This window comes from Mytilus edulis, chromosome 12, assembly GCF_963676685.1.
Source record: "Mytilus edulis chromosome 12, xbMytEdul2.2, whole genome shotgun sequence".
Lineage (NCBI taxonomy): Eukaryota > Metazoa > Mollusca > Bivalvia > Mytilida > Mytilidae > Mytilus > Mytilus edulis.
The window spans coordinates 69,896,951-69,916,025 of NC_092355.1; the positions used below are offsets into that span (position 1 = coordinate 69,896,951).

The 19,075-nt window shown below is 32.7% G+C and overlaps 1 protein-coding gene across 1 annotated transcript; it reads right to left on the bottom strand.

The window, feature by feature from the left end:
• Nucleotides 1-10,179: 10,179 nt before the first annotated feature.
• Nucleotides 10,180-17,723, bottom strand: LOC139497812 (seminal vesicle major clotting proteins-like). Its single transcript, XM_071286046.1, has 2 exons — nt 17,703-17,723; nt 10,180-10,887 (listed from the first exon to the last, which is right to left on the bottom strand). Exons 1-2 carry the CDS (start codon nt 17,721-17,723, stop codon nt 10,180-10,182), a joined length of 729 nt encoding a protein of 242 aa, XP_071142147.1.
• Nucleotides 17,724-19,075: the final 1,352 nt, after the last annotated feature.

The following is a 19,075-nucleotide window of genomic DNA, read 5'->3' on the forward strand; positions in this document are numbered from 1 at the left end:
TTTTACCCATTTTTTTTGTGTGTGGAAACTATCAGATAGAACAAAACTGTAAAACTTAAAATCTTCAGATAAAGCAAAACTGTAAAACTATTAAAACTATCAGATAGAGTAATACTATAAAACTATTAAACTATCAGATAGAGCAATATTATAAAACTATTAAAACTATCAGATAAAGCAATACTGTAAAACTATTAAAACTATCAGATAGAGCAATACTATAAAACTATTGAAACCATCAGATAGAGCAATACTATAAAACTATTAAAACTATCAGATAGAGCAATACTATTAGACTATTAAAACTATCAGATAGAGCAATACTATAAAATTATTAAAACTATCAGATAAAGCAATACTGTAGAACTATTAAAACTATCAGATAGAGTAAAACTATAAAACTATTGAAACCATCAGATAGAGCAATACTGTAAAACTATTAAAACTATCAGATAGAGCAAAACTGTAAAACTATTAAAACTATCAGATGGAGCAAAACTGTAAAACTATTTAAACTATCAGATAAAGCAATACTATAAAACTATTAAAACTATCAGATAGAGCAAAACTGTAAAACTATTGAAACCATCAGATAGAGCAGTACTGTAAAACTATTAAAACTATCAAATAGAGCAAAACTATAAAACTATTAAAACTATCAGATAAAGAAAAACTGTAAAACTATTAAAACCATCAGATAGAGCAAAACTGTAAAACTATTAAAACTATCAGATAGAGCAAAACTGTAAAACTATTAAAACTATCAGATAGAGCAAAACTGTAAAACTATTAAAACTATCAGATAGAGCAATACTGTAAAACTATTAAAACTATCAGATAGAGCAATACTGTAAAACTATTAAAACTATCAGATAGAGCAATACTGTAAAACTATTAAAACTATCCGATAGAGAAAAACTGTAAAACTATTAAAACCATCAGATAAAGCAAAACTGTAAAACTATTAAAACTATCAGATAAAGCAAAACTGTAAAACTATTAAAACTATCAGATAGAGCAATACTGTAAAACTATTAAAACTATCAGATAGAGCAAAACTGTAAAACTATTAAAACTATCAGATAAAGCAAAACTGTAAAACTATTAAAACTATCAGATAAAGCAAAACTGTAAAACTATTAAAACTATCAGATATAGCAAAACTGTAAAACTATTAAAACTATCAGATAAAGCAAAACTGTAAAACTATTAAAACTATCAGATAGAGCAATACTGTAAAACAGTTAAAACTATCAGATAAAGCAATATTGTAAAACTATTGAAACTATCAGATAGAGCAAAACTGTAAAACTATTAAAACTATCAGATAAAGCAAAACTGTAAAACTATTAAAACTATCAGATAGAGCAAAACTGTAAAACTATTAAAACTATCAGATAGAGCAATACTATAAAACTATTGACACTATCAGATAAAGCAATACTGTAAAACTAATTAAACTATCAGATAAAGCAATACTGTAAAACTATTAAAACTATCAGATAGAGCAATACTATAAAACTATTAAAACCATCAGATAAAGCAATACTATAAAACTATTAAAACTATCAGATAAAGCAATACTGTAAAACTAGTAAAACTATCAGATAGAGCAAAACTGTAAAGCTATTAAAACTATCAGATAGAGCAAAACTGTAAAACTATTAAAACTATCAGATAAAGCAATACTGTAAAACTATTAAAACTATCAGATAGAGCAAAACTGTAAAACTATTAAAACTACAAATGTATCAGATAGAGCAATACTGTAAAACTATTAAAACTATCAGATAGAGCAATACTATAAAACTATTAAAACTATCAGATAAACCAAACTGTAAAACTATTAAAACTATCAGATAGAGCAATACTATAAAACTATTAAAACCATCAGATAAACCAAACTGTAAAACTATTAAAACTATCAAATAGAGCAATACTATTAAAACTATCAGATAGAGCAATACTGTAAAACTATTAAAACTATCAGATAAAGCAAAACTGTAAAACTATTAAAACTATCAGATAAAGAAAAACTGTAAAACTATTAAAACCATCAGATAGAGCAAAACTGTAAAACTATTAAAACTATCAGATAAAGCAAAACTGTAAAACTATTAAAACTATCAGATAGAGCAAAACTGTAAAACTATTAAAACTATCAGATAGAGCAAAACTGTAAAACTATCAAAACTATCAGATAGAGCAATACTGTAAAACTATTAAAACTATCAGATAGAACAAAACTGTAAAACTATTAAAACTATCAGATAGAGCAATACTGTAAAACTATTAAAACTATCAGATAGAGCAATACTATAAAACTATTAAAACTATCAGATAAACCAAACTGTAAAACTATTAAAACTATCAGATAGAGCAATACTATAAAACTATTAAAACCATCAGATAAACCAAACTGTAAAACTATTAAAACTATCAGATAAAGCAATACTATCAAACTATTAAAACTATCAGATAGAGCAAAACTGTAAAACTATTAAAACTATCAGATAGAGCAATACTGTAAAACTATTAAAACTATCAGATAGAGCAATACTATAAAACTATTAAAACTATCAGATAGAGCAAAACTGTAAAACTATTAAAACTATCAGATAGAGCAATACTATAAAACTATTAAAACTATCAGATAGAGCAATACTGTAAAACTATTAAAACTATCAGATAAAGCAAAACTGTAAAGCTATTAAAACTATCAGATAAAGCAAAACTATAAAACTATTAAAACTATCAGATAGAGCAATACTATAAAACTATTAAAACCATCAGATAGAGCAATACTATACAACTATTAAAACTATCAGATAGAGTAATACTATAAAACTATTATAAATATCAGATAGAGCAAAACTGTAAAGCTATTAAAGCTCAAAAGACACATTAAATGTTGTAATGACATTAACCATGGCTAGGCTATTTTTTTTTTAAATATACAGTATCAATTTAATTTTTTATTAATAATTAATTTTGTACAAGCACCACACAACATAAAAAAGTTGAATCACTTTGTCTTGTAGACTGTTTCAGATCTGATGTCTGATATCGTTCTAGCGGAATCACATTCTGCACATGCGCTATCAACAAGAATCATATTTGATTCCTAATTCACAAGGTTACAGTCTGCTGGTAGACATCTCATCCTATCTGGACACATGATACTGATAAGTACTAGACCGACACACAGACATTTACTATGCAAGTTCACAAGGTAACAATCTGCTGGAAGACATATCATCCTATCTGGACACATTATACTATTTAGTACTGAACTAACATACAGAATTTTAACGTGTAATTTCACAATGCAACTGTCTGCAGGTAGACATGTCATCATATATGGACACATTATTCTGATTAGAACTATATCGACACACATACTTTTAACGTATTAGTTACCAAGGTTCAATTACAGTCTGCAGGCAGACATGTCATTCTTTCTTGGTACATTATACTGATTGGTGCAAGACCGACACGCACAGAACTTTTACGCGTAGTTCACAGTCTGCTCGTAGACATGTCATCCTATCTGGACACATGCTACTCATTTGTACTAAACCGACACGCAGACCTTTAACGTGCTAGTTCAAAAGGCAACAGTCTGTTGGTAGACATGTCATCCTATCTGGACACATGATACTGATTAGTACTAGACCGAAAGGTAGACTTTTAACGTACAAGTTCACAAGGTAACAGTCTGCTGGTAGACATGTCATCCTATCTGGACACATGATACTGATTAGTACTAGACCGACATGCAGACGGTTAACGTGCTAGTTCACAAGGTAACAGTCTGCTGGTAGACATGTATTCCTATCTGGACACATGATACTGATTAGTACTAGACTGACACGTAGACCTTTAATGTGCTAGTTCACTAGGTAACAGTCTGTTGGTAGACATGTCATCCTATCTAGACATACTATACTGATTATTACTAGACCGACATGCAGACTTTTAACGTGCTAGTTCACTAGGTAACAGTCTGCTGGTAGACATGTCATCCTATCTGGACACATGATACTCATTAGTACTAGACCGACACGCAGACTTTTAACGTACTAGTTCACAAGGTAACAGTCTGTTGGTAGACATGTATTCCTATCTAGACATACTATACTGATTATTACTAGACCGACATGCAGACTTTTAACGTGCTAGTCAGTTCACTAGGTAACAGTCTGTTGGTAGACATGTCATCCTATCTAGACATACTATACTGATTATTACTAGACTGACACGTAGACCTTTAACGTGCTTGTTCACAAGGTAACAGTCTGCTGGTAGACATGTCATCCTATCTGGACACATTATACTGATTAGTACTAGACTGACATGCAGACTTTTAACGTTATAGTTCACTAGGTAACAGTCTACTGATAGACATGTCATCCTTTCTGGATACATGATACTGATAAGTAATAGACCGACAAGCATACATTTAACGTGGTAGTTCACAAGGAAACAATCTACTGGTGGACATGTCATCCTATCTGGATACATGATAGTCATTAGTACTAGACCGATAAGCATACATTTGACGTGCTAGTTCACAAGGAAACAGTATACTGGTGGACATGTCATCCTATCTGGACACACTATACCAACATATATAAAAAAATATTTATTACATATCTTATATAAAAAAAAAATATAATATTTTATATAAAAGATATTTATAAGATCATGAAGATATCTTATGTTAAACATTTTTATAAGATATCTTATATAAAAAATATATTATAACATATCTTATATAAAAAATATATTATAACATATCTTATATAAAAAATATGTTATAACATATCTTATATAAAAAAATATATTATAACATATCTTATTTAAAAAATATTTATAAGATATCTAAAATACTTTATAAGATAACTTTTAAACTTTAGAAGATGTCTTATGATATCTTATCAAAGCTAGATTATATAAGATATATTATATATTATATGAGATATCTTATATATTATATTATATAAGGTATCTTGAAGTAAGAAAAAAAGGAAAAAACGGCTTGCCATATGTGTTTCTGTACCAAGTCAGACTATGTTAACTATGTGTTGTTTGTTGATGTTTATCTTTGTTTGTATAACTGGATTAATCCCACTGTATGTTGTACCTGTACCAAGTCAGACTATGTTAACCATGTGTTGTTAGTTGTTGTTTATCATTGTTTATATAACTGGTTTAACCCCACTACATGTTGTTCCTGTACCAAGTCAGACTATTTTAGCCATGTGTTGTTTGTTGCTTGTATAACTGGATTAATCCCACTACATGTTGTTCCTGTACCAAGTCAGACTATGTTAACTATGTGTTGTTTGTTGTTGTTTATCTTTGTTTCTATAACTGGTTTAACCCCACTACATGTTGTTCCTGTACCGAGTCAGGCTATGTTAGGGAGCTACCATTTGATTTTTATGGGGGGCTAGGATGAAATTTGAAAAAAAGGCAGGACAGGAGTTTTGAGTAAAAAAAAAGGCAGGATGAGCAACTTGGCAAAAAAAAAGGCAGGATGACAAGTTATGTAAAAAAAATCAGGATACACTAATAAAATAAAGGCAGGACCGATTAGAGTGAAAAATAGAAAGGCAGGACAGAGATTACAAGTACAAAAAATGCAGGACAACATTTTTCATCCTAGCCCCCCCCCCCCCCCCCCCCCCCCATCCCCATAAAAATCAAATGGTAGCTCCCTTAACCATGTGTTGTTCATTGTTGTTTATCTTTGTTTGCTTAATTGGCTTAAACCCACAAACATGATGTGCCTGTACCAAGTCAGGGTATGTTAACCATTTATTTTTTGTTGTTGTTTATCTTTGTTTGTATAACTGGTTTAACCCCACACACATGATGTGCCTGTACCAAGTCATGGTATGTTAACTATATGTTGTTCGTTGTTTGCTATCTTTGTGTGTATATCTATTGTCCAAAGAATCGGTTGTTGGAAGTTAGGTGTTTGTGGTAAATCCTGTTATCTATTGTCTGAGGAGACGGTTGTTGGAAGTTTGGTGTTAATGGAAAATCCTGTTATCTATTGTCCGAAGAGACTAGTGTAGGAAGTTGGGTGTTTATGGTAAATCCTGTTATCTATTGTCCGAAGAGACTAGTGTAGGAAGTTGGGAGTTAATGGTAAATCCTGTTATCTATTGTCTGAAGAATCGGGTGAAGGAAGTTTAATTGTTGTTTATAGTAAATCTTGGTATCTATTATCCGAAGAATTTTCGGGTGTTGGCAGTTCATAATGAATACGCGTTTGAGTCCTATGAATAGTTATAAAGATATGAAACGATAAACAGACACACTGAGTGCTATTCTTTGTGGTATGTGGACCCCACCCCTCTTTCCCTAAACGCACACACACACACAATCAGACTAAAAATTGAAGTAGCAGGTGCACAACTTAATGTCCCTACTAAAGACCAATCTGTGCTAGTTTATGGGCATTACGTCACTTTGTTTTCGAGGAGTTCATTAGCGAATTCAGAAGGTCTATAGTTAACAGCGGTGCTTTGCTTTTGCGCCATTTGGCATTTTATTCGCACCAAAACAATCTTTTATTTGTGCCATAAACCATATTTAATTTGCATCACAATGATACATTTCATGCGTGCCAAAGATGCAGATAAAAATATATTGCACTTTTCAAAAATTGGCGCAAATGCAATGCACCCGATGACAGAGACCTATAGGACGATATCTTTAAAATAAGGCGACACTAAAACGTTTGTATTCATAAACAAATAATAGCACAACTTAGTTACACATTATTTTTCTTAAAATCAACATAAATCAGAAGATGTGGTATGAGTGCCAATGAGACAACTCTTCATCCAAATCATGCAAATCACAATGTATAAAAAGTAAAACAATTATAGGTCAAAGTACTGTCTTCAACACGGAGCATTGGCTCACATCGAGCAGCAAGCTATAAAAGGCCCCAAAATGACTAGTGTAAAACAATTCAAACAGGAAACACCCGTATTCAACGGACATGCAATTGCAAAAAAACAGGACATGAGCTGAGCTGTACTGAATTGTCACTGTCATTCCTGCTCATCCTGTCACACAATCGTAGAAATCAACAAATCAACACGTCATTATATTTTGGCTAATTAACAAAAGGATAAGTTATGGAATGAAAAAATGAGATTTGTTTAAAAAAATTGATTTAAGTTTAGGTTTCAAACTGTTTCTACTCTTAAACATGTTAAAGCCTAATAGGAGTTTGTTGCCTTGGGTATAAATAAATTGAGATCAAACATATTTTGGATATGTTAGTCAATGACCAAACCATGTAAACCAGTGTAATTGGTTTTCCAAAACGGTTTTAGTTCAGGGTTATATAAACAAAAAAGAATATAGCTTAGGGTTTTGAACTATTGTTTTTGAACTGGCTACAAAAACAAATAATCATGATTCATTTCATTATCTTCTTCAAAACAAAGACTGTTTTCAGTACGTGGTTGCCTCCTATTTAGCATGCAGTAATGTTATTTATCGGAAGAGAAATGAATTCTTTAACAAGACAATTATGCCCAACAATGAGTTTCATTAAGAATCCGTCAGTTTTTATACAAAATCAGGTGAAATCATGGATCCTTAAATAACAATTATCTGACTCTTTAAATTTCATAAAAAAAAAACAGGCATCATTAATATTCACGATTTCATTTCTTTTTTTTAAAGAAAGCAACTTGTGTTTATTGTGAATACACAACACTGAAGCTAACAACGCGGACCTCGACGAAAGCACCCATCAATATTTACATGTGGAATACACATCTCCACCAAAGGCACTTGCATGGTTCATAGTATCTCTATTATTAACTATATAAAAGATATCTTATATAGTTAATAAGATATCTTATAAATTAATAGAGATATCTTATATTTTAAATAAGATATCTTATATATTTAATAAGATATCTTTATAAACATTTTAATAAGATATCTTATTTAATATATAAGATATCTTATTTTTAAATAAATCAGATATCTCAATTAATATATAAGATATCTCATTTTGCTGGACATGTCTTTGCTGGACAGATGTCTCAGTTTTTGTTAGTCAGATGTCTCAGTTTTTGTTAGTCAGATGTCTCAGTTTTTGTTAGTCAGATGTCTTTGTTGGACAGATGTCTTTGTTGGTCAGATGTCTTTGTTGGACAGATGTCTTTGTTGGTCAGATGTCTTTATTGGACAGATGTCTTTGTTGGTCAGATGTCTTTGTTGGACAGATGTCTTTGTTGGTCAGATGTCTTTGTTGGTCAGATGTCTTTGTTGGACAGATGTCTTTGTTGGTCAGATGTCTTTGTTGGACAGATGTCTTTGTTGGACAGATGTCTTTGTTGGTCAGATGTCTTTGTTGGACAGATGTCTTTGTTGGACAGATGTCTTTGTTGGTTAGATGTCTTTGTTGGACAGATGTCTTTGTTGGACAGATGTCTTTGTTGGACAGATGTCTTTGTTGGTCAGATGTCTTTGTTGGACAGATGTCTTTGTTGGACAGATGTCTTTGTTGGACAGATGTCTTTGTTGGACAGATGTGTTTGTTGGTCAGATGTGTTTGTTGGACAGATGTCTTTGTTGGACAGATGTCTTTGTTGGTCAGATGTCTTTGTTGGACAGATGTCTTTGTTGGACAGATGTCTTTGTTGGACAGATGTCTTTGTTGGTTAGATGTCTTTGTTGGACAGATGTCTTTGTTGGTCAGATGTCTTTGTTGGACAGATGTCTTTGTTGGACAGATGTCTTTGTTGGACAGATGTCTTTGTTGGACAGATGTCTTTGTTGGTCAGATGTCTTTGTTGGACAGATGTCTTTGTTGGACAGATGTCTTTGTTGGTTAGATGTCTTTGTTGGACAGATGTCTTTGTTGGACAGATGTCTTTGTTGGACAGATGTCTTTGTTGGTCAGATGTCTTTGTTGGACAGATGTCTTTGTTGGACAGATGTCTTTGCTGGTCAGATGTCTTTGTTGGACATATCTTAGTTGCATGGACAAACTATAGTATTTGGTTGTACGTGTTTTTGTTGGACATGTGTTTGTTGGACAGACTATATTATTTTGTTGTGCGTGTCTTTGTTGTACATGTCTTTATTGGACAGCTATCTTTGTTGAACATATGTCTTTACTAAGCAGAAGTCTTTTTTAGACAGAAGTCATTTTTTGACAGATATTTTTGGTTGACTTATGTTTTTGTTTGACAGATATCTTTCTCGGACAGATTAAATGCCTTTTCATTGAACGTTGTTTGGGTGCTTCTCGTTGGCGTATTCTCTTCGCTTATAAAACTATAGTTATTTTTGCAACGAAACTCATTAAAAAAACGCCAAGCATCTGATGAGTTTTTAAACTGATTTTTATAGTTCGTTCTTTATATGTTGAACTGCTACACCACTGTCCCAGGTTAGGAGGAGGGTTGGGATCCTGCAATATGTTTAACCCCGCCACATTCTGTATGTTTGTGCCTGTCCCAAGTCAGGAGCCTGGCTGTAATTCAGTGGTCGTCGTTTGTTGCTGTCTTACATATTTGTTTTTCGGTCATTTTTTGTACATTAATTAGGCCGTTAGTTTTCTCGTTTGAATTGTTTTACATTTGTTATTTCGGAGCCTTTTATGGCTGGCTATGCGGTATTAGCTTTGCTCATTGTTGAAGGCCGTACGGTGACTTAAAGCTGTTAATATCTGTGTCATTTGGTCTCTTGTGAAGAGCTGTCTCATTGGCAATCATACCACATCTTCTTTTTTTATAAGCTATTGAGATAATTTTCTTATTTTCGTGATACTAACAAATATCGTCTAAAGAGCTGTTAGTTTTATAATAATTTAATTGAATCCGACTGTACTGCATTGAGCTTAAAATATTGTTTAAGTTTCCCGTCTTCTGTTGATTGGTTGATTGATTGATTTCTTATTACGTCCAGTGACAAACATTTCATGCAGATTTAGGACGAGAACACTGTGTCTGTGACCAGGGATGAAGGCTTAACACTGCGTCTGTGGCCAGGGATGATTGCTAAACACTGTACGTTGATCGCTTACAAGATAAATGCTTGACACTGTACGTTGCCCACTAAAAGGATGAATGCTAAACACTCTATGCTGCCCACTAACAGGATGAATGCTTAACACTGTACTATGCCCTCTCACAGGAGGATTGCTAAACACTGTATGTTGCCCACTAACATGAGGATTGTAAACACTGTACTATGCCCATTAACAGGAGGATTACTAAACACTGTACTATGCCCACTAACAGGAGGATTGCTAAACACTGCACGTTGCTCACTAACAGGATGAATGATAAACACTGTACTGTGCCCACAAACAGGATAATTGCTAAACACTGTACTATGCCCACTAACAGGAGTATTGCTAAACACTGTACTATGCCCACTAACAGGAGGATTAATAGACATCGTATGTTGCCAACTAACAGGAGGAATGCTTAACACTGTACATTGCCAACTAACAGGATGAATGCATAACACTGTACTATGCCAACTAACAGGAGGATTGATTAACACTGTACTATGCCCACTAACAGGAGGATTGCTAGACAATGTATGTTGCCCACTAATAGGAGGATTGCTAGACACTGTATGTTGCCCCCTTACAGGATGATTGCTAGACACAATATGTTGCCCACTAACATGAGGATTGCTAGACACCGTTTGTTGCCCACTAACAGGAGGATAGCTAGGTACTGTATGTAGCCCACTTACAGGAGTATTGCTAGACACTGAATGTTGCCCACAAACAGGATGATTGCTAGACACCGTATGTTGCCCACTAACAGGAGGATTGCTAAACACTGTACGTTGCTCACTAACAAAAGGATGGATTGCTAAACACTGTATTTTGCCCACTAGATGTCTTTTGGTTATTTGTGTTGTTGGATTGTTGTGTCATTGACGTATATCCCACATCTCCTTTTACTCGTACGTTGTGTGTTGTCCACTAGATGTCTGTTGGTTATTTGTGTTGTTCGATTGCTGTCTCATTGATGTTTATCCCACACCTCCTTTTTTCTCGTACGTTGTGTGTTGTCCACTAGATGTCTATTGGTTATTTGTGTTGTTTGATTGAAATGTCTCATTGACGTTTATCCCACACCTCCTTTTACTCGTACGTTGTGTGTTGTCCACTAGATGTCTATTGGTTATTTGTGTTGTTGGATCGTTGTCTCATTGACGTATATCCCACACCTCCTTTTACTCGTACGTTTTGTGTTGTCCATTAGACGTCTATTGGTTATTTGTGTTGTTGGATTGTTGTCTCATTGACGTTCATCCCATACCCCCTTTTACTCGTACGTTGTGTGTTGTCCACTAGATGTCTATTGGTTATTTGTGTTGTTTGATCGTTGTCTCATTGACGTTTATCCCACACCTCCTTTTACTCGTACGTTGTGTGTTGTCTACTAGATGTCTATTGGTTATTTGTGTTGTTCGATTGCTGTCGCATTGACGTATATCCCACACCTCCTTTTACTCCTACGTTTTGTGTTGTCCATTGGACGTCTATTGGTTATTTGTGTTGTTGGATCGTTGTCTCATTGACGTTTATCCCACACCTCCTTTTAATCGTACGTTGTATGTTGTCCACTAGATGTATATCGGTTATTTGTGTTGTTGGATTGTTGTCTCATTGACGTTGATCCAACACCTCCTGTTACTCGTACGTTGTGTGTTGTCCATTAGACATCTATTGGTTATTTGTGTTGTTGGATTGTTGTCTCATTGACGTTGATCCGACACCTCCATTTATTAGTACATAACATTGAAAAACTGAATGAAATTAACATATATAGTTAATATTTATCAGTGATCCCAGCAATAATTATCGTTTTTATTTTTGTATTATATATCATTTGTAAATTTTGGACTATAGATAAATTATCAGAAAGTTTTCTCCCTTTTTAATTGTACCAAATAAAATATTCTCAAACATATCATTTACGGAACTAATGGTTAAAACTTTTCTACAATAAATGTATTTGCTTCATTTCGAGCAGATCCTCCGTCTTCCATCTTAGGTAAACAAAACATTACAAAAGTAAAAATCTGGTAGTATTTAAAATCTAAGTAATTTCTTAAGTAAAATTCGACCTAATAGGTATAAGTTATTTCTTAAGTAAAATTCGACCTAATAGGTATTAGTAACTTCTAAAGAAAAATTCGACCTAATAGGTATAAGTAATTAATTCAGAGTAGGATAGTCGACCATATACATGATATACATAATCTTACTGGTAGATTTCTATGTCTGAGGTAACAGAACTAAACACCAAACATATTTCGGAAATTCTTTCGGAAATATGAAAAAAAGAAAAAAAGTAATTTTTAAGAGGGCATTTGAACTTTAGTCATACGAATGTCCTGATATCTGAAATATAGTCATACGAATGTCCTGACAGTATTATTTAATAACAAATAAAAACATCTCTACTTATAGTTTAACAGTAAAAATTAAAAGTTAAAAATTGGTATCAAACTGTATGTCATATTTCCATTGTCCTTGGCCTCTTTTTCGTGGTTCAGCGACTGCTTAAACATGAGTACTCACACCGAATTGTTTTTTTCTGATCGTGATTGAACTTATGTTAAAAGTCTGTAACATGAAAGTTTTACTGCAAGCACGCGTATTTATATACTTGTATGGTGCACGGTTTCTCCGATACTGTAAGCTATTTATATACTTGTATGGTGCACGGTTTCTCCGATACTGTAAGCTATTTATATAATATTATCCTTAAACATTTAAGCTTTGTTGAAGCAAGTTACCGTGTGTATAAACAATTTCATTAGTCCTTGTCACAACTGGTTGCCCGTATTAAAAAAATGATAAACAAACTAGTGCTGAGAAAGAATGACAAACATTGATTGTCCAGCGATAGTAACAAAACATTCTAAAATAAAGTTATTCCCCTTTTGCCGAAAAGCGATTACTGTAAAGGCTACTCTATGCTCTTATAATAGTAAGTTATGGTATATTGAAACGGTTTGTATAGAATTAAAATTCAATTAACTATAATGTTGCTCTATGCTAGCTTGATAATCAGACGATGGTATATTGATACGGTTTGTATTGAATGACATTTTCATACTCTCTATATTATGACGTAATAAACAACAACATGAACAGATGAGATGTTACATTAATTGAGTAAAATTATAGAACGAGTAACACGAACCCGACCAAAACCGGGGAGGGGATTTAAGGTGCTTGACTTTACACTTAACATTCGAAGGGACGATCTCAACTGTAACCACTTGAAACCCTAGGTTCAAAAGCTTTCTTGTATGATGCAACCATCTCAATGAAATCATGATATGTATCGCAAGCTCTGGAGTAAAGTATCAACTTAAACATATATACTGCATTTGCAGTCGGTGCTGGAATGTATCTACACAGACATGAAAAGTTCAAAATTGGGAAGATGAAGTCAACCCTTTTGTGGTAAAGTTTTGTTCTCAATCGACCCTCATTGTCAATTTCTAGATGTAAGTCAAGAAAGTAGGCTTACTTAACTGTATTTGTGGTGGCTTTTTTTTCATGGTCGATTTGATAGATGTGTTCAACGTTTTGAATTTTTAGTGAGTGGGCATCATTTATATAACGGAACGTGAAGTTATAAGACAATGCCAGAATTTTTAGTCAGTGTGCATCATCTATATAACGGAAAGTGAATTTAAAGAACAATGCCAGATTCTTTTAATTCTTTTTAAGAAATGACGAAGTCTGTAGATTTATTACCGTTTAATTAGACAAATGTAGTATTTCTAAAGTCACATTCGGTGGTTAAGTTGTCAAAGAGAAGTGCAACGTTTGAGGTAACTTTTATTTAAGAGATTTTGCACGAAAAATAATAGCAATGAGATATTTGTTAATTTTGCATTACAGTGAAGATAACTGTACCTACTTCTCGGAGAAATATGATTGATTTACAGTAGAGTGAACCGAAGGAATTCAAATAAGGACATATACGTATTGTATTTTAAGCTTAATCTTCGTAAAACTTAGTTAAATTGTACCCATATCCGTTAACATAGCTCAGCTACGCGTCTCTAAGAAAATTAAATTTGGCACAGTCCAACCTACGTTTCATTTTACTTAGGACAGGCTTAAAATGAGATACAGTTATCATATTATTTGAAATCCTTCGATTTAACCGTGCTGTGGAAGAAACATATCTGCGAGAAGTAAGTATTCTTGAATGGTTATAAAAGCTTTATCACACATTGACGTCTTTTGATTTATTTCACCTTGACAAATTGCCTAATATCAAATCAAAATCAAATCAAATATTTTATTGTCATATAAACTTTACAGTTTGTGACCAACATATATTAATACAATAAACACAATAAACATATATACATACATATTAAACATACAAAATATCAACAGCATTAAAATTTATAACAACAAACAAGTTGTTAAGAGTCCCCTGCCCTCAGTTCTAATGACTTTTTCAAGAAGGATCCTAACTTATTTGTTTGTAAAGGCGATGATGGATTTAGTAAATAATGAATTTTTTCTTCCTCATTTAAATTATTAAAGTTATTATTTTCTGTACATATGTGATGAAAAAAGTCATTTCTTAGAGTTTTATTATACTCACAATATAGTAAAAAATGTTTCTCATCCTCTAGTATTTTACATTTATGGCAAAGACGTTCCTCTCTTGGGATTTTAAAATATCTCCCCTTTTCAATCAAGGGGGAGTGATCACTTATTCTAAATTTAGTGGTTAATCTCCTTATCTGAAAATTAGATGTATTTAGATAATATTCTAGTTTGTAATCTTTTTTAAGTTTTTTATAGAGAAAAAAATTTACTTTTATCATCGATGTTTTGAAATTTATTTTGAATTAAATCTTCATATCTATTTTTCATTTTTAACTTTATATCGTTTTTTATTTTATTTACATCTTTTATGTCCTTACAAGTAGAAAGAATATTAAGGTCAACGTTAGTCTCTTTAACAATATTTTTAGCATATGTATACCATGAGTAAGTTCCTGTCAAATCTAGAGACTGTGCTAGAGAAAAAGCTTCCTTTAACAATGGATTAATATTATTATTATATAGTCTAGCTAAATATAAAAGGGTTTGTGTCTTAATAAAACATTCTATAGGCAATTTTCCTAATTCAACTCTTGCTCCTAAATTGGATGCATTTTTTCTTAATATCACTATCATCAGCAATCTCATTTAGATTCCTTTGAAAAAATAAATTAAACAAGTACATGTATGGCATTACCTGTGATTTTAAATAATAAAGGACAATTCTGCTATAAAAGGGGCACAGTTAGCACTTTACCTTCAACATATTGATAAACATTTTTGCAGAAAGTGTGAAGACATTTACAGCTTTGATAATCTCATCAACAAACTTCCAGTAACTGCATCTAGCATATGATTGTTTACTAAATAATTATCTGTGGAGCGAACAGCCCGGAATGTATCGAAATTATTAATTGCATTCTCTCAAACTTCCGTGTAGAATTTACCACCACCACATTGATGTCTGCATTATCGGCCGGTCCGAAAACAGTCCGCTTTGCGAATACTTGAAATTTGTTTCGAATTTTACTAACTGGATTGGAAATCTGAACCTTAGGTTCTCTGATTTTTACAATCCAAGATGGCGAAAGACACCTATACCGATTAAACGATGATTAGGTCTCATTAAATAACATGACCACAGGGTCATATCTAAAATTCAATGTTTTACAGTATCATAATGAAGGAACATTATCTCTATAATGTGTCCGTTGTAATGGACATAATTAAAAATGAAGCTTCCTTTGTTCTTTTTTTAAATAATTTTCATAAAAGAGAGGCGAAAGATACCAAAGGGACATTACGCCCTTTTCCGGTTGTAACTAAATGTTTGTTAGAATTAAATAGTTCAAGTACTAATATACAAATCAACCAAAATAAGAAAAAGGAAAAATACATATGTTAATGCTATAGTTTTCAATTGAATAAGACGTCGAAGAGGTAACTTGCTAACTTTGTTGGACTGTCCATATGTGTAAAAAAAATCATTAAACAAATGCATTATTTTACTAGGTAGTTCTTTTATCTAAGAGGAAATACATTAGGCTTAATTTGCACAAGATCTGTCAGTTTAAGGCCCCATTTTTTAGTTTTTGAATTTTTGTGTTTTTGAATGCTTTTCCACATTGACCCGGCCTTCCAACTATTTTGATATGAGCTTTACTGTTGAGTCTGGTTTCTTATTAATACGAGTTTTGAACAGCGGTATACTAATGTTGCCTTTATTTACCATAGATATTCTATTTATTTCGATACTGACATGATTAATCATTTATTACAAACCTTTTTAAATTGTCCGTTTAAAAATTTAATAATCTTATAAGAAACTAAGGTTTAACTCCCTCATGCAAATTTGATTTTTTTATGAAATTTGGCTATAATTTCTAAATGGGTAAACGGACTAATTAAAAAAGATGTGTTATAAATCATGTCAGTACCGAAATACTGACTACTGAGCTGATAATACCCTCGGAGATGGAGATAGTCCACCAGTAGTAGTATCCACCCAGTGCCTTAAGGTGATACCTAACACCTTGACTAAAATAAATTCGGCTCGTTTAATGTTCATAAATTTTTACAAAGTATTTACTTTGACCCTTTGACAAAAATAGTAAAATTTCAAAAAACTCAGACACATTATCGGAAAAAAATGGTTGGATATATAGCAGTTTGGCAAACACTAATTTTGATCATTGAGAAGCTTCATATTTTCTTAACAATAGAACGTGATTAAAACGTTCAGCTGATTTTAGAGAGTTATCTCCCTGTAGTGATATGAACCACCTTAAAAAAAATGAAAATTGATCGTTTGCCACAAACCTGTACTACCAATATTTGTTACTCGTAAATAATATGTTAGTGCATATGAAATATCCGTTCGACTAAGACATAAAATTTGTAGGCGTCCACAGAATTATGTTTTGCTGTATAAATCACTTAAAGTGTATATCTTATATAAAGAAAGCTAAGAATTCGATGCGCAATGAAGTCACGAAGTCACGCTTACCTTTGCAAATCCGTCGATTTTTATCAAGATGTGCTAAAGATTCAACTTTTTATACTCAAAGAAGGAACTATAAGGTTTACTCCCTGGCATAGATGGAATCAGTTTGATTTGGTATATAGTTTTTGAATTTTTGTGTTTTTGAATGCTTTTCCACATCGACCCGGGCTTCCAACTAATTTGATATGAGCTTAACTGTTGAGTCTGGTTTCTTATTAATAAATCCTGTATATTTGATAATTATAGTTTTAAACAAAGATAAGAAAACAATTAAATGTACAGTTTAAATTTAAATTATGAAAAGCCAATTTATACTACATTGATAGACCATGTTTCCAAGACTAAAATTTAAATATTACAGATTCAATGGATTAAGTGTGAAAATATCATAAGCAAGGTTAAGCATGGCTTTGTAGAATGCCGACATGTAAGTATCGACAGGATGCTGGAACATTAATGTGGATAACAAGATAGCCGTATATGCTTAGTTATGTAGAAAACTATTACAATAACATCTATGCTTTTATTGCTTAAAATAATATTCAAGGGTATGTGTTTTTGCTGTCCTTTATTTGATCTATGATTGAACCTTACCTTAGATTTTCGACTAGACATCTTTCTAAAATTCTTACCAATACTCTTTCTGCAGTAAAAGAAACTTTGATTGATTGATCAATTGTTGGTGGCTTAACGTCAAGTGACAAAATGTCATGTATATTCAGGATGAGAACAAATCAACAATACATACAATAGGTAGGTCATTAAATAGAGGTCGTCCGGTATGAAGGTCGGAGAAATTTGAACTGCCATAGATAATTGAGGGTATAATGGAAAGGGATCAAACATTTGCCTTGTAACTACGGACTCCTCAGAGAGTTATTGCATGGGTTCTGAACGTGCAGAGAGTGTGGCACTATCCTTACACGAGGGATCGGGTTTAAAGACATAAAACTGAACGGGCATGACTGCGTACTTGTACATCCCGTAAAGCCAAACAAAGCCCTACTTTAACAAGGATTTTACTACCGGTCGGAAGAAGACCAATAGTGACCATATTTATGTTCCCCAGTCACACTTGGGGGCAAAAAGATTGAAGTGAGGTGTATGGAATTAGTTATGAAAGGTACCAGGATTATAGAACCACATCCAACGGTGTCATTCAGGTGTTGATTCACAGTTATTCTTAAGATCTACAGCAAAATCATCCATTGGAATATCTAATACATAGTATCATTAAACAGAGTCTTTTCTACAAAAAATGGGAGTTGTAAATACAAATTTCTTGTTTATGGTCATAAAAAATCTTGCTTTGAGAAACTAGAATTTATGACAAATATGATGATTTGAGCTTTAAAATTGTCAATTTCCCATTTTGCAGCAGTAATATACCCTCTGCTCTAAGGTATGGCGCTTACATACATGAGTATCCTCCTTACACAAGAACTGTTCCAACAAAGTTATGAGGAAGAACGACTCAAATCGACACTAAATAAGTTTTACGGTGACCATCACAAATTGATTGATATATATGATATATTTGTGTCTCAACCCACTAGCGACATGTTTTCACAGTCTTAGATCGTCAAAGTCGCATAATCTGTAATTTTACTGCTTGTGTCCTTTTCTTGATTGTGACATTTGCTTAAGTCCGAAATCGCATGGTTTGTGATGCATGCATAGCAGGTTACACTTACCTTTTAGACACACCCAGTTTTGCTTCTATGGCGTCCGCGCGATTCCCTCAATTTGTGTTGTTACCCTGATTTATCTTCTCAATCGATTTATGAAATTTTGAACATTGGTAAACTACTGTTGCCTATATTTAACGTAGTGTTTGTTAAAATTTAATAGTTAAAGGAGTTTTCAACATTTTAACAATTTTTGTTCTGTCCAAATGTGTCCAAAAAACAGAAAATGAACTGCATTATCGTTCTGTACTTTTTAAGAAGATACAGTATGCTTAATAA

Bases quoted from the DNA above. Each gene is read 5' to 3' on its own strand.
- LOC139497812 (XM_071286046.1), bottom strand. From the start codon at position 17,723: ATGTCTAGTCGAAAATCTAAG. The intron at 10,888-17,702 runs GTAAGGTTCAAT...GGCAAAATACAG, and splicing joins TGTCTAGTCGAAAATCTAAG to TGTTTAGCAATCCATCCTTT.